General features: G+C 44.3%; 1 protein-coding gene across 2 annotated transcripts in view; it reads right to left on the bottom strand.

Moving 5' to 3' along the window:
- The window catches only part of AHCYL2 (adenosylhomocysteinase-like 2), a 107,121-nt gene that overhangs the window by 27,155 nt on the left and 63,138 nt on the right, over positions 1–16,828 (bottom strand). For both annotated transcript variants that reach the window (XM_010568790.1, XM_010568791.1), the window contains exon 2: positions 5,717–5,825. In XM_010568790.1, coding sequence (XP_010567092.1) covers positions 5,717–5,825 — 109 coding nt within the window. The remainder of the gene's footprint in view (positions 1–5,716; positions 5,826–16,828) is intronic.

Genomic DNA, 16,828 nt, shown 5'->3' with positions numbered 1-16,828 from the left:
CTGATATAAACCACGTGATCCCCCAAAATCTTTGTCCAAGCAGATAACAATTATCTGAGTTTTGCAGAAAGGGAAAGAACAGTTACTGAAATTTAAGTGATTTGCCCAGTGCACCGCCAAAACAGCCCCTCGACTCCAAAGCTGAGCTGTCAGGTCAGTGCCTTTCCCTGGTTTGCAATAGCAGATGCTGTTAAACACCACGGCGCGTCCCTGGGCATATAAACCACTCCCAAATGGCAGAGGAAACAATTAATTTCCCTGGCGAGAAAAATTACTTGTTTTAAATGAAGTGGAACAACTACAGAAAACTGCTGGCTTATGGCAAATACAGATAAGAGACTTTTAGTTCCAATTTAAAGAATCAGATCAGAACGGATCATTAGTATTTTCATCCTTCATACTTTACAGCAACCAAGTGATAAAGTTTTCATGTTCAGCAGTGTTTCTCATGGTTTATCATAGAATCATAGAATGGTTTGGGTTGGAAGGGACCTTTAAAGGTCATCTAGTCCAACCCCCCTGCAATAAGCAGGGACATCTTCAACTAGATCAGGTTGCTCAGAGCCCCGTCCAACCTGACCTTGGATGTTTCCAGGGATGGGGCATCGACCACCTCTCTGGGCAACCTGGGCCAGTGTCTCACCACCCTCATTTTTCCCATTATTGCCTCTAGCAAAGCCCAGTTAGTGACGCATTGCATCTTGGAACACGCTGCTCCACATCGTAACTTCACAGATGGTACATATTTTGGAGACCAGCTGACGATTTTGATCGAACTTTTCCAGTTTTGATGGGCAGGAAGAGCAAGAAACCACTGGCTGTTTACAGAGATGCTGTTTCCACACCCAGGCCTCTCTTGCATCACTAAAATGGCACCGGCACCTCCCCATCATTTTGGGCAGAGATGCTGGGATGACTGCCTTCCCACCAAGCACGTCTCAAGGAAGAGTTGCTTGGGTTTCTCTCACTTCTACACTCACGCCCACCACCTCCAAACCTTGGGACCTCCACGTACCTCTTGTGTGCCCAAAGAGCAACGAAGTTGGTGAAGGGTCTACAGGTCAAGTCTTATCACAAGTGGCTGAGGGAATTGGGGTTGTTTAGCCTGGAGAAAAGGAGGCTGAGGGGAGACCTTATCGCTCCCTACAGCTACCTGACAGGAGGTTGTAGCCAGGTGGGGGTCGGTCTCTTCTCCCAGGTAACAAGTGACAGGATGAGAGGAAACGGCCTCAAGTTGTGCCAGGGGAGGTTTAGATTGGATATTAGGAAAAATTTCTTCACTGAAAGGGTTATCAAGCATTGGAACAGGCTGCCCAGGGAAGTGGTGGAGTCACCATCCCTGGAGGTATTTAAAAGACATATAGCTTAGGAACATGGTTTAGTGGTGGACTTGGTAGTGTTAGGTTAACAGTTGGACTCAAAGATCTTAAGGGTCTTTTCCAACCTGAATGATTCTATGATTCTTCCCCTCCATTATCATCTCTCTGCTCCTCATGCTGCTTCTTTTCTAGCCTTTTCCCATCCCAGGAGGGCTTAATGGGTTGTTCAGACTGTGCTACTGCTCAGCCTTAAAAGGAGAATGACGAAGATCCATGCCAAGAGGTACTAATGGGATTTATCTACCCATCCTGCAACCGTCGTGGGAGCAGAAGTCTTCTGTCTTGACTGTCAGTCTAGCAGCTTTCATTAGGAGGGAAATATAATACTTTCACAATCTAATTAATTGCAATTGCTGATGCTTTAGCAGGAGATGCTAAGTGCAAGTGGCAGAGGAGAATTCCCCAAAGTTGCTCCAAATTCTTTCAGCTGTGAATTGGAAGCAAACACAATGACATTAGCCAGCCTAATCAGCCTATTAGTCTTCAAAAATGACAGGCATAAAATATACCCTGCTGATTAGATATCAGATGGAGTTGTAAAACCTGTACAAATATATTAATCACAGACCTGTATTAGAGAAGTCTAATCGTTAATGCCAGCTTAAAACATGCTACCCAAGATGATAATGTTACAAATATAATCCAGGTGTCTTACAAAGTGCAAATGGAGCCGGGGCTGATGTCTCTCTGGAGAGGACATGGCAGGCATGTTCCTCAATTTATCCTAAAAGCCCTTTGTGTGGGAACGCAGCCACTGCAGGAGTGATGGGTCATGCAGGTTGTCCCCAACCTTGGGGAGCTCCTCCAAGCCTCTGGAGGAGGCTCTGGAGATTCCTCCAAGCATACAAGGCAGCATGAAAGAAGCAGCAACCCAACAGGCAGGAAAGGAGATAAAGGACAGTCGCTCGTTCTACAGGAACCAGGGTGAAGCCATTGGACTGTGCGTGGCTTTCACTGTTTGTGTGCCCAGGATCCGATCACGGCCTCCAGCAGTTGCATCTTCTGGAGGTGAGCAACTGCCTCTGCCAGGAGCAGAGAGGACTGAACAGCCATGACCTCTCCATCAGTTACCTTTGCTCTTCTAACCCTAGGTTGCTGAAAAATGTGAAAAGCTTGTAGGTTCTCATCTAGCGTGTTTTTCATGTAGCACACAGGCAACCATCTCTGTTATGGACAATGCACTACTGCTACACAGCAACTTCATATAAATCTGCTCAGTCATCTGATCTGACTGTGGTTCTGAGATACGTTACAGCCACAAGGAATGGGAGATAGGCAGGACTGATAATACTACCTCAATCTAGTGAGCTGTCACAGTGTGGTCTGATCCCAGCTCATCTCTGATACCCTTAGAATCAGGGAAATGAGTAGAGAAACACAAAAGAGGCTTTCCATCCCTACATCAGGAAGACTTCTGGCCCACCACCTAGGCTCAAGTACAAGTTCTGTGCACAGTGTCTCTTTGCAGCAGTCAGCTAGGAGCCGGATCCTGAGTTTGTGGAGGCTTTCTACACTTAACAGAGCTAAAATGTCTCTGTTTAAACCCCTCAGGCTTCTGCTGGCTCCTCAACCTTCCACTACTAATGCAGTCCCCCTTTAGTGGTGGCATCTAGCTCTTTGCTTGTGCTGGCAGAGAGGATCACTCCATGCTTCACTGCTCGCTCACATGGTGCTCTGCACACCTTCCCCAGACAGCTCAAGAAAAAAACATGAAACCAGGTTCATCATACGCAGCAGGTTTTATCCTGTTTGCTCCCAACAGGTTATAGCATGTACCATGACAGGACAGGCACAAGAACAGGGACGTTCTCTAAAGCTTCAACAGTCAAGACCTACTACTAGGACTTCAGATGGGCATCAACTTCAGCTGTAGCTGTCAGCTACATCCACTCTGGGAAGTAAAACAGGGGACTGGTCTCCAGTACAGGCGCTGGCCGGCGCGGCAGAATTCGGCTCACATCCATCCATGCGCGCAACTGGACAGCATGGAGAGCCTTGTGTGAGCTCACGGGCTCTGTCCTGCTTCCTTCGACAGCAGACATGCAGCTGGAAGCTGCAGGTGGGATATGGCCCAAAACATCCTCATACAAGCAAATGTGGGTGGACTACCTTCAGATTTGATTTTTAGCCACAGGCTTTCAGTTTGCAGAATGGGACTAGTCCATGGCCAGCAAACTCTGCAACCAAAACCCAACCATAGCTCACAGCACGTCATCCACTCCAAAATACAATTCTTTCTTGTTATACCCAAGGTATCTAGCTGAGAGGGTCAGGGTAGGATGCACCTTGGAGCTTCTCATGGTCTCTGATGCTCCAAACTAGCAGATATCTACACAGATTCTCCTCAAGTACACTGTGACCTGCCAAGTATCCAAAAAATACATCCATGTCATGGACAGGGACTAAGTGACAGACTGTGGTGGAGCTTTACCGTGAATACTCCTTATTCCCCATGGCTCTGGCATAAAGCCAGACCCCTGCAAGGTCTGCAGCCAGACCTTGGCCACCAAACTGAATACCCATCTGCGAGCTCTTGACAGTACTCCACCATGAGTTTTGGTACACATGACCAGAAGGGCCTGATCATTTGCCTTCACAGTCATGAGGAACAGAGGAATAATACCTCCTCCAGTTTCAAGCTGCCTACATCTCCATTCTTCGTAGCCTTGTGTTGGAAGCTGATTTCTTCTGCATCTTCTTCAAGGGGCCAGGACCAGGAGGGGATCAGATGCATTAAGACTCCTTGAGGGATGGGCAATTGGATCCAAATTCCTTTCTGTGACAGTCTCAGCTAGGACAGCAGCTGTAACATTTCAGGTAGCAAGCAGTATTCCCTTCAAAGTGCCAAGGATCCTGGATGGACCTATCCTGAACAATTTGAGAGCATCCCTGGTGACCTCTCCCTATTCCTGGAAAGCCACTATCCTCATAACCAACTCCTGAAGTGACATAAGGTTTCCAGCACAGTAATGGTACTTAATGACATATTCAGAGACAAAGAAAAGAGGACACTGGAAGGTGAGGTATGATACCAGTCCCATGTGGGTGTTACTGGACTAGGGTAAATTTAGCTAAAGGTGCCACTTGGGGGCATAATGTTTTATCGAATGGGCCAGTGACATTCCTATGTGCTGGGAAGTGCGGTGGCACTGAACTTCCTCAGCACACAGCGACTTATTTGCTGAATAATACTAGAGACTGTTTGCGAAGTGCAGGACAGCTTTGCCTTCTTCACTCAAAGTCAAGGTAGGTTTTAGCAGTCGTTCTCTCAAGCCTGCACTCTTTCCTCTAAGGAAAAAATGCCAATTTCCACCAGGATACTTGTTTTCAGGACTTTCTTGTGCTGCCTTTTTTGCATCAGCTTGAAATGTTAATGTTTGATTGTTGTATGTTTGATTTCTAAATGTTGAATGTGTTTGATGAACATGACACTCAATGAAATTAATCTGTTTTTCACAGGAATCTATCTTTGACTGAGTTTTAAGAAACCTTCATGGACTGCTCCAGAAATTAAGTTTTAGTTGTTTACATTGAAAATTATGCATGTTGAAAGAAAACAAAACAACTCAAGCACCTACACAAGTCAAAACAAAACTTTGCTATGCCTTGTTCTCAAAGGAACAAACCTGCTGCTGGGAGGACCAGAGCCTGAAGGTTTCTGGACAGTGCTGCACAACCACCAAGTATTAGTCCAGACAAATCAAGTTTCCAAAACCAATCTTTGTAAATATACCTCGGACTTCAGAAGAGCCCTGAAACTTAAAACCAAACAAAAAAACCCCAATAAACTCAACCTCCCTCCCCAGTGAGTTCCCCTAAGTACAGCTAGCAAGACTGTATAGCAAGTCCACAACTTGCTAAAAGTTTCATTTCACAGATTCCAGCGGGAAAAACACAGAAGACATATGCATGGCCTTCAGAGGTCACCATTGCTCTTCCAAAGATTCCAATTCTATGTGCAGCGGGTCAGTCCAAACCTGCAGTGGGATCCACATGGATTTATTCAAGAATGGGAAGGGAAGATGACATGCAAGCACGAACACAACGGAAACACTGTTTTGTGGAGCCTGGAAGGAAAAGGAAGGGGAAGAGAGGAGGAAAGCCAGCAGCAACTGCACACAAGGACTATAAAGAGAGATTAGAAGTGCTAAGCACATCAGAGTAACAATTTTCTATCCAACTATACACAAAGATGAGAAAAAAAAGTAACAACCCTCTTTCCATGCCTTCCCTCCACCACTACCAACTACACAGCAGATCTCGGAGATCCTTGAGCAAAACGCGGAACAAACCCTGCAGTCTGCAGAGATGCTGTAACTGCAGCTGATGGCACACACCTGAGCTGTAGCTATCTGTTGAGGACTGCGAGATGGAGCGGGAAAGCGAACGGCGGCCAATCTTCGTCGGGCGCTTGTTGAATTCTTGCTTTTGGTCAGCAAACTGGATCTGTTAAAAGAAATGAATAGTTAAGTCAGATGTAATAACCCAACAGTCTGATACAGAAGATTAATCCCAAGAACCCACAGCCTTGAGCAGACACCGACACCATCTCAGTTATGGGCTGAATCGCAATTCCTGTTATTTAATTGGGAACAGGGTACGCTAAATTGCCTACTTGGTTTACCTTCAGACCCCCCACCAGATGCAGCATTGACACACTTGTCTTTCAAATACCTTGAAGCTCCTCTTTTAACCACAGAAATTAGAAAGCTTCTGTCCCCATTATGCACAAACTTATTTTTCCAAAATGCTAATGATAAGGGTTATTTGTCGCAAGAGAAGCCCCATTAGGGCCACCCAACATTTGTAGAGCTGATGCGGACACTGACCTATGTTGCAATGCTTATTGTGGTGACCAGTATGAGATGCTCCCTATTTGCTGTACAAAATACAAAAGGCAAAAATAAAAACATTTCACATAACCAATACCGCTTCCAGCTGCACTCAATATTAAGAAACATTTGAGATTAGATACATCACTCAAGGCTGTTGTAACTGTTGGGAGCATGGACGCCTGGAGAACATAAGTATTTAAGAGCACTGTATTTAAGAGTACACAACTTTATACAACAAATCAAGAAATGAAAGATAAGGCATGTAAATGAAGCAATGTGCAGACTGGCAAAATGTAATTATTCAAGTTGGAGAGAAAGAACGAACTATCATTTACCAGCAACGCCTACAACAATACCACAGCAATGGATGTAACACTAATATTTTGTGGCATTTTGCATCTACCCTCTTTTTTGATGGAGCTCATCTCATTGCAAAAAATTGTTGTGCATGACAAATAGCAACCTGCTCAACCCAAGATGAAGAATCAAGCCCATTTCCATTTCAATCACCAAGGAATGAAGATTTCAGACTCCCCAGGAACATCTGTGAAGCCCCAAGACCACCAGTGGGTTTGAGAGTGGCCGAGCACAACCCGGCTCAGTCCTGCCCGTGTTACGGCTGCAGTAACTGCCAAGTTGAGAGATAAATATTTATTTTAAGTCAGCAAAGCTGATCTGCTCCATAGCATGCAGAGGACAGAAAGGATAAGTAAAGAAGTGTCACTTTTATGTAGGCACTTTTAAGGGGAAAATGACATTCAACATTGGTATTTATAGAAGAACCTCTTCCTCCAAGCTTGTTTTACTCCCGCCCTTGGTTGAAAAGAGCAGCAAGCAGGCCAAATAATCAGTATTTCCTTACTATAAACTCCCCAAATCCAGGTTTTCACATAAACCAAACATCTGCTCTTACAGATGATTATTAGTGATTTTACAGTAGAAACGCAACCTTTCCGTGCCCCACGCACGTGCACCTCAGGTTGGACTTGTCTTAACGCTTCCCTGCTCACATCAGCACCAGCCTTCAGCTAGTCACCCCAAAGGGCTCCACAAGCATCACACACATTTCAACAGACATAAAACTTCTCAGAGCCCGCTTGCCTTGCCCAAGGGACACGGCGCATCTCAAAACCACACCAGCAGCTCAACATCCCTTTTAATTCTCTCTATATGTGGCTACTGGGCCATATTTAAGCATTCAGGAGAACAGGCTTATAGTTTTAGGAAGTATTTTAATTCCCAGTGCTCATCACTTTGTAAGCCAACCATTGTCACTCCCACTGTGTTCACGATTTGTGCTAAATCTCAGGGAAAGTGGAAGCACGACTTCCAATTGCAAATTTCCTTGGACTTTGCTACGAGCATAAACTGACTCAATCTGGCAATGGGGTTAAATATTTACATCTCCAAAATACTGAAAGCCATTAATTGACTCTATTAACTAACCCCTTGGGGTATTTTGAGAAGTTAGTTTTGTTTAAAGAAGTCATCTAACCAGAAAGAATTTGATCCCATTCTGGCAACTCAAATTCAAGCTCAGTGGTTTAAGTAGCAGCACTTGACATTGCACTTGAGATGGGCTGGTAATGCTACAGAGCTGGTGCTCTGCTTTTTGAGCCAGTAAGTGAAGAATAAAGGTGACGGGGGTCTCAGGTGGCTAATTCAGAGTCCTCTGTGAACCCAAGTCTGAGCTGGCCCAGGGACAGCCAGCGCAAGCTGCTGGGGAGGAAGGAAAGGACCTGGGAGAGGATTTGCAGCAGCACCTGGGAGCTCTTTTTTTCTGCTAATCTTAAACCAAACAACAGAATGACACCAGATTGGGAAACACACAGGGGAGAAAAAAAAAAAAACACGTCAAACTCATATTACAGTCAAGAGTTGTGTTGTGGATTAACACCTCTGATCCCGGCAGGACGGGGTCTTTGTGCACACACATCAGTTTTTATATTCCTTTTCTAAGAAGCTGTTGGCCTGAAATAACCTTTTTTCTTTTTTTTTCTTTTTTTTTTTTCTAAACAAATCCCTCGACAGCTGAGCAGCTTCATCAAAGCATCAGGTTTTGTGTGAAATGATGCTCTTGGCAAAGCAAGATAGGCTAGAAGTCTAACAAAGGGTGAATAATTCGTATTACAATTAACATTTTCCTTTCCCACATCATCTCTTCAAGGACATTCAATGCAACTATTTCAAGTGCCACGGTAATATTAATAATTGCATTCAGAGCTCTCCAAGTACTTCCACATCCATGACTGATAGGCAAGTACATGCCGAAAAGAAAAATAAGTCATGAACCAAATTAGGCAGAACTAGAACTAGACTTTATAATAAACCCTGCCCTCAACCCCTTTAAGGGTTTAAACCCTTTAAACATTGCCACAAGCTGGGTTTAGCTTTAGCTGAGCAAGGCACTGACTACCAAGAGGTGGAAGGAAGCACCAGAAGAGGAGAACGTCGGGAAGGGACCGGGTCAAAGCTGAGGTCTGCTTTTAGCTAGCATTGACACGCCACCAACGTCTTTTGGCTTTATCCTTCCAGCAATAGAGACAGCAGGCAAGAAAGGATGCTGGTATTTGATTTATTTAAGACATCTGTTGTATCCACCTTCATTCAGTGCTAAATTTTTGTATTGCACGGACATGTGAAGGGTACAAAGTGTCAGCAGGAATATACTCTTAAGCCAGTTTCCACAACACATCTTTATTTTTGAGCTGACATCACAGCAACGCACACTCGATCCAGCCAGAACGAGAAAGCCAGACCTTGCTTACCCAGACCAAAACTCTGGCTTTAATCCCTACCGAATGGTACAAGGCAACTGATGGCATGACACACCATGTTCCAGCCCCGCTGGAAAGATGGGGACATTCAAGATGGGAATGAGAACAGTGATTTGGTTCCAGGTTGAACTTATTCAGCTCACACTGAAACGCCTCTGAAGGTAACAGCCAACTTTGCACAGGCTAAAGCTCAAAGGAGAGGCTGTGAAGCCTTTGAGAGCCGTAGCTGATTGGATTTAGGAGTCCAACCTGCTCTGCAGCTACACAAGCACTGCTGCTTTCAACCTCCAGCAGGAAAAAACCAATTCAGGCTGAAAAACCTCACCTCCAGAGGTACAAGGGGTTAATGACTTCTAAATGCAGGTGCATGCTCATTACATTTCAAATGAGCTAAGTCTCACTTCCACCTGGGATCTCCACCATGAAGAGCTCTCTACGCTACTTCACTGAGCAAAAAAAGTCTTGTCATCCGAGGTTTTCCTGGGCAATCTAGCTGCTCGCAAACCCATCGACTCCTCCATCTCAGTGGTCTGAAAAACAACCCCAGAACAATGTGTTCGGCTCAACACTTTATCATTTCAAACCTCCTGCTCCTGAGAGAAAATGAAGATAAATCCTCCGGAGATTGGGATTTTCTCTAAGCAAGGGGATCCAGTCAGCTCCAGAAATAAGTGATTGGGGGAACAGCACAGAAAGGAGAAAAAAAAAAAAGGGGGGTGGGTAGAGAGAAACAAATGTACTTCTAAATAGAAAAAATGTTATTACGGTACTAAAGGCTGCCCTCACCTGGGCTTTAATCCCTGAATCTCCGTTCACGTTGTACTTCTTCTTGTTCGGCATGACGGCATCACCGACAGCCCCTCTGCACCGTCTCCCGCCGGGGCAGGGGCTGCCCCCCCATTTATACCTCCCAGCCCCGCCGATCCCGATCCTGCCCGCTCTGGTTTCAGCTGCGGGGTGGAGGGAGAGGGAGGGAGGGCGGGAGGGAAGGGGAACCGCTCGGATTTTCAGACTCCCTTTTTTTTGGCAGGAAAGGACCCCAAGACTTAATGAGGCGTCCCGCCAAACAAGCCCTACTTCTGTTTTATGTTGAATTACAGCATTTGCCTGACCTCTAGACAGTTAGCGGCAGTTTTTAACGTGGCCTGGCTTGTGTGTGCATAACAATAGCTTATTTATATAACCAGGACATTTCCCTGCTCGCTATAATTAACTTGCTAATTAGGCTCTTTTTAACTTGGGTTCTCCCCCCCACTTTCTTTTTCCCCAATGTCAGATGATTACGTTAACAGAGCCTCATTAGAAGAAAATTAACTAATGAGCAACTAAAACAATGAAGGCATTTGTTAGATGGCAAAGTGGTTTTTAATTATGCCGGTCCCCGCTCCGTCCCCTGTGGTGGCAAGTGCAGAGAGTCCATCCTTGGAAGGGTCCAGACTCCGACACCCACCCCACTGTTCCCGCATCGTACCATGCCTCTTAGAGTCACAGAACGGTTTGGGTTGGAAGGGACCTTTAAAGGTCATCTAGTCCAACCCCCCTGCCATAAGCAGGGACAACTTCCACAAGATCAGGTTGCTCAGAGCCCCGTCCAACCTGACCTTGAATGTTTCCAGGGATGGAGCATCGACCACCTCTCTGGGCAACCTGTGCCAGTGTTTCACCACCCTCATCATACAAAATTTCCTCCTTATATCTAGTCTCTTCCCACCTTGCAGGTACCTACTGCAGCAGGAAAAAGGCTGCAGATAACCCCAGAGGGATGTTTGTGCAGCAGTAGGGTTTGGGAAGTGTGATGCTTTGCTACCAGTGACCGAGCAGACCTGATGCAAGGCAATTTTTTAAATTTTTATTTAGTGGTTGGAGCTGTTATCCAAAGAGTATTGTCCCTGACAATGAACCCAAGACATTTCTCATAGAGAACCTCAACATTTACTTCCAAAGAAGAGGAAGTTGGGAAGCGATGAGGCATCGCCAATTGACCTCAACACCAATTCTAACTAAATATGAAAAAAAGCTCTCCCCAGCTCCATGTATTATTATATACACCTGCTTTTGAAATAATTTAGCACTGATCTGATACAATATTCCTCTGATCTGATATAATATTGCTTCTCAATATTTGTCACTGTTGTCCAGTGGATGGTACAGCATGATGGGGAAAATGCTGCCAAGGAAACATTGCTTGCAAGTGTTCCTCCAAAGCGCTTCTCCAGACAAGGACGTGCCATGGTGGCATTTTACATCTCCACTAAAAGAGTAAAAATTCCTGGGCTATATGGAAGCAACATCTGCTTTGTGAAGGGAAAAACCCAGAATTCCCAACTTTAATGTATCTGTAGAATAATTGGAAAATGGAAATACGGAATATTTCCAATATGGAAATATGTCAGGAAATATGAGACTGGGATTAGCACCACTTGCCTCAACTGATACTACAGCCAAAGTTGTGTTTTCAAGGTAAGTTTTTAATTTTTAACATTATTGATGACCCTTTTCATGCAAATTCCTAAGGGAGGTGCACAAACTACTTTTCCACTAGGTTATCACATCAAGATACTTAGATACTTAAATCAAATAGCTTTTCGGGGGGGGGGACACGACCTTTTTTTCATTGGAGACTGAGTCTGAGACACTAACATTAAGAACCTCTATTCTATAAAAATTCTAACAATAAAGTTCTTTCCTGCTACTCCAGTCCACAGCTCAGGTATCTTCTGCAACTTGGATGTCAGTTGTAATCTAGCTCAATCTTCAAATAAAACTAGGGAGAACTATGTTCAGTCCTAGTAAAATCCAAGTTATCACTATAATTTAATAAACCATGCATGATTAAAATCTGCTTTTTCATCATGGTTGGAGCCCAACCTTACTGCAGCCTCCCTCTGTATTAGTCTAGCCATGCCGCACGCTTGTAACATTTTCTACTCTTTTTAAAAATTGCTAAATGAAACCTTAAAATATTGTAACAGCTATAAAATCCCCAACCACTTGTGCAATGTGCAAGAGGAACCATCCTTGTAAATTCTTTGAACTTTTAAATTTTGCAAGCGCAGTGTTTTTGTAGTGCTAGCGTCTTAAATTTATTCTTAGCCATGAAGACTTATTTTTTTAAAGGAACAAAGGGAGAAAACAACAGGGTTTTGTGTGATTAAGTCGCACAAGCTCTCTGGCATTGCTAACAGCTTGCAAATCCACCTGCAAAAAACTTGGGAAACAAAGAGCAAGTTAGGGAGCTAATTAAAATCCATCTATTCGCGTATGAAACAGCAGGTCAAGTTTGTGGTCTTCAAGAGCTGCACTACTTGGTTATTCATGTGACAAACTGGAAAGCCTTTTCCCAGTGGAAAAACTTCTCATCCATCTTTGATGCCAAGTGATAAATGCAAGAGAAATAATTTTGCAGCTGTGGCTAGAACGGAGGGGACCGACATGACTATTCTGATGTTCCACCAGAGCCTGGGGCTTGCAGCTCCCAGACCAAACCTCCTCCTCCTGCCCTCTCATCGCTATTCATGAAGGAAAAGCTGGTTTCCTCCAGCACTCGACCTGCCAAGCCAGATACTTCATCTGCTCCACTTTCCCCTGTGAAACCAGAGACGTGTATGGAGACACCAGGTGCTGGCAGCTGAAAGGCAACTGAGAAGAGACCTGCTCCCCTTCCACAGTATCAGTGATGCCTTCCCCTTGCTGTGCTTGCCATGATGTGCAACCCTCAGCTTCAACAATTCAGGCAGCTTCTGTTCTCCTAATCCACCTCCTGAGCTCAGATCATATCGCTTCAAGAAAGGGACTGTCCAAACCCATTTATTCCATAGTTTCACATGCCTTAAATTAATATGTAATCCTGACAATGCTGCTCACTGAGCCAAAACTTTAACCAGAGCTCCAAGTGTTTAAGATTCCAGTTCTCCAGACAAAAGGTCACACGGAGACCGACTCCAGGATTAACACACACATTTAACCCTTTGGCATCTTCCTTCTGAAAAAACAGCTTGAGAATGTGCAGGTTAAGGCTGATTTTACCTACAGGACTTAGGAGAGAAAGGATGGGAATGAAGAGTCACCCACCTGGGCCAGAGTGGTTTCCAAGCATGTTAGAAATTCAAGCCATTGGTTCTTCAAGACCTCACACCAGTGGTGGATCCACCATGCTCTGCAAACTCTCAGCCCTGTGTATTTCTAACTCACGTTCACCATTGGGCTGAGGTTGTGTACAGTGCAAACATCAGACCACAGCCCCATACACCTCAGTTGATCATATTTCACTAGGACTGAGACCGATTTCGGTCCTCAGACCTCCAGGACAATTGCTAATGAGGACTGAATCATGGTCCACGTCTATTGAGCCATTGCTCTCACTCCAGTGGCTGAGACCCACTCTTAGGTTACCTCTTTTTTAAAAAATAATCCTCCATGGCCCACAGAAGTAAAGCTGCAGGTGGAAAACCTGGAAATAAAACTAAAAGAAGCTCTTCCAACATCTTAGTGCTTATTGACACAGAGCACAATGCCACGGTAGGAAACACCAGCACCTACATCCAATGCACACCAAGAATGAGAGCGGCCACCCCTGCTGCTGTAACTGCTGGGAGCAGGAAGGAGAAATCTTTAAAAAAAGAAAATAACAAACACCTAAACCAGGCAGGTCCAGTGGGGACAATGGGAAGGATAAGGAAGAGAGAAACCTTCTCCCCCAGCTGTAGAACAGATCCCTTGGTCCACCCCTGGCTCTACTGGTCACAGTCCCATGACAAGGCAGGCAAAAGAGGAAACGGTTATTTCCATATCGCTTCAACTTGCAATGAAGGGGTAACTTGTGGTTTATAATTAAAAAAAATGTAGGATCTCAGAAGTCAGAGATGGAAAACACCTACTGAGTCATCACGAGCCAGTGCATCATCTCTAGCAGTAAGTGCTTTTATACTCGGCCAGCATCCCACATGGTCTTACAGCTCCTTCATACACGTGATGCTACAACACAATCCAGGAGCACAACTTTTCCCTAGAAAAACCGTCAACCATTACAGCGAAAGCCTCTCCTGCTAATTCTCTAAAGATTACTATGAAAGACTTTGCAATTAGAGATTACCTAAACCATCACTCAATTATACAACCTGAAATCGCTGAAACCTTCACAAATATGACACAAAGTCAAAACAGCATTTCTGCCTCATGCACTCACTGGCTGCAGAATTTCAGAAAACTTTGAAAATTCAGAGTTTCCCCTTCTTTTGATCCCATCCTCGTAGGGATGAGAAATTTATGTCCCATAACTACACACAGGAGTTTTTCCCTGACTACTGGGTGTACAAAGGTGTTCAGTGTCAGTATTAAATCCAGGTTGTGGATTATTTGAAAAATTGAGGGTTTTACCCAATAAAGGAAACACTGTGATCCCTGATTTGGCTCACAGCAGATTAAATGACTTCAGCTTGTGTTGTCGCTCAGGTCTGCAAAACCTCAAATCTCTCTCACAGTTCAGACACTGTTCTGCAAAACCAGAATCAACCTGCTGCAGATCTCCTCCCAGCCAGAGTTACAGACTATGGGAGAACTTGTATTTTAACCTGCTCTTCTGAGAAGCAATGCAGAAGGGATTATTGTTATTCACCAATACTACATTTTTTCAATATTTGGTTATTTGTTTAATAATAAGAGGTATACTGTAGTAAATGTAGGACCTTGGTAAGAACGTTAAGACATAAAAGACTGTTTGAAATAATAACCTTAAAGATAATGAGCGTTTTAAAGCTTAGGCTAATTATTTCTTGAAATGTGGCTGTTCACTCCCACGCTGTCCTGAGAAACAACATAAAATGCAAATCAGTCAAGTTAAAATCCTGATTAAAAACATTGCTAGAGGACATAACCCTAAGCCCTTTGTAGATGGAGTTTGATGCCACCGCAGCTATAAACCATCTATAAAATCATACATCCACACTGCAAAAGGAAACTGCACGGCCATTAGAAAAAAAGGTCTATTTAAATAAAGTTTCTGTCATGTGGTCCTGATCCCAGCGGCACCAAATTCATAAAGGAGAAAATTGCAGAGGGGGATAGATCCGTAGGGAGAGGTTTGTTGCTTGTTTTTAAGCAGAACTCCACACTTTTGCAATTAGTACACAAAAATCCACATTTGAAACAATAAACAAAGTTGTGTGTTATGCAAAGTTTATCACTGCTAACCCTTAAATGCAAAATTTCCTCACTGTTGATATAAATATGACATGACTTGGGTGAAAGCTGAAAGAATTGCAGTCTATAAAAAATGAGTAAGAAGCAGAACAATAAACTGTAATTTTACAAAAATAAAATCCATAATACTTAAGAAAGCGATAGCAGGAGTACATAAAGTTGATATTAAAGGGGGATAATGAAGTTTGAATCAAATCACCATGCACAGCCTCTATTTGTAGATAAAGATCAAAGCAGCAAGAATACCCTTACAGGAATACAAGAATACCAACTTTTTATTATAGTGATCTAAGTATTTTTAGAAGAACCACCAAGAGGGACGACTTCAAAAATAGAAATGGAAGATATGAGCAGAAACCTAGGAAGCTATAACAAATATTGATACAGAATTTCAGTGCTTCTGAAGTATCATGAACTTTTTTGGACGACAAGACACTGCACAGACCCTCAGGGGACAGGCAAAGCCAACCTCCAGACACGCAACCTTCTGTCTTCCAAGCACTGCCTGCTTTTTGAAGCCATGTCATTATATTTTCAGCTGCTTTGGGAATTCTTTCCACCAGAGAAGCAAAGCAGAGAAAAGTGTATTTTAATATTTGCTGGTATCTATTCTAACCTCTTTAACCACCCAAACAAAGCTGAGCAGCACATGATGCCCTGAAGGGTGTCTTAAGTTTTAGAGGTTTTATTCCAACAACAGAATCTAAATTGATGATAAAAATTATAGTAGTCGAAAAAACAGTATCTGCTGTGCTGATCCTGATGAAATTCAAAGTCTTCTGGAACACATTGCAGTTTCTCCCACTCCTCCTTCCTGCTGGTCCCAAATTGCTAAAAAAATTAGTTCTTAATATAACACATCTGCAAGATGGGGCGGCCCACAGGGGACCATTCCCTCCATCACTCGACCGTTTTCAATTAGGCAGCTCACACCGAAGAATGATGCTGCACTGGCAGGGGAGGATGTCTGACAGTTCTTGTTAATATCGGACTTTAACGACCCTCATTCCAGCTAAACGCCATCATATCCTGACACCGAGCAGCGAGATCTGAAGCTCCCTCCAAAAATTACGCAGCAATCAGCTGGCTAGGCGGTGATTAAAAGAAGAAGCTAAATAACTCACCATCCACTCGGGCACGTGGAAAGCAGAGGCACTGGCACTGCTGTCCCTCTTCTCCATAGGTGAAACCCTCCACGCTCACATTTGTTTGGCAGAGGCGATGCAGAGGGATGCAGCGGGATGCAACAGCCCAGGAGCCAAGCCCCCCACTGTTCAGCTGCTCGCCGGGGTCTTCGGTGGACAGATCTCCCAGCTGAGGTCTTCGTTGTGAACCAGCCTCATTAGCCAAGCGTTCAGGGGTGAGACAGGCAGCTCAGTTCCTCATTTCTGTTCAAAATCCCACACTGGGTGAAGCACTCAGATCCAGCCCATTTTTGCAGCCGTGATTTCATGCCGACCCCAGCTCTGCTCGACGTTTGAGCTGAGAGCAAACGAGAGCAACCTCGACGTGGCACGGAGGAGATGTCCATCCATCACCTGCCTGTGCTCCTAGCCCTGCGTCACCAAGATGCCGAGACCCCGATTGACACAACAGCAAGGTCAAAGAGGCACACCTGTATTTAGAGCTATAGGTCTCC

Source organism: Haliaeetus leucocephalus, unplaced genomic scaffold (assembly GCF_000737465.1).
Source record: "Haliaeetus leucocephalus isolate CR32 unplaced genomic scaffold, Haliaeetus_leucocephalus-4.0 Scaffold257, whole genome shotgun sequence".
NCBI lineage: Eukaryota > Metazoa > Chordata > Aves > Accipitriformes > Accipitridae > Haliaeetus > Haliaeetus leucocephalus.
This window is presented reverse-complemented; position numbering and strand designations above follow the sequence as displayed.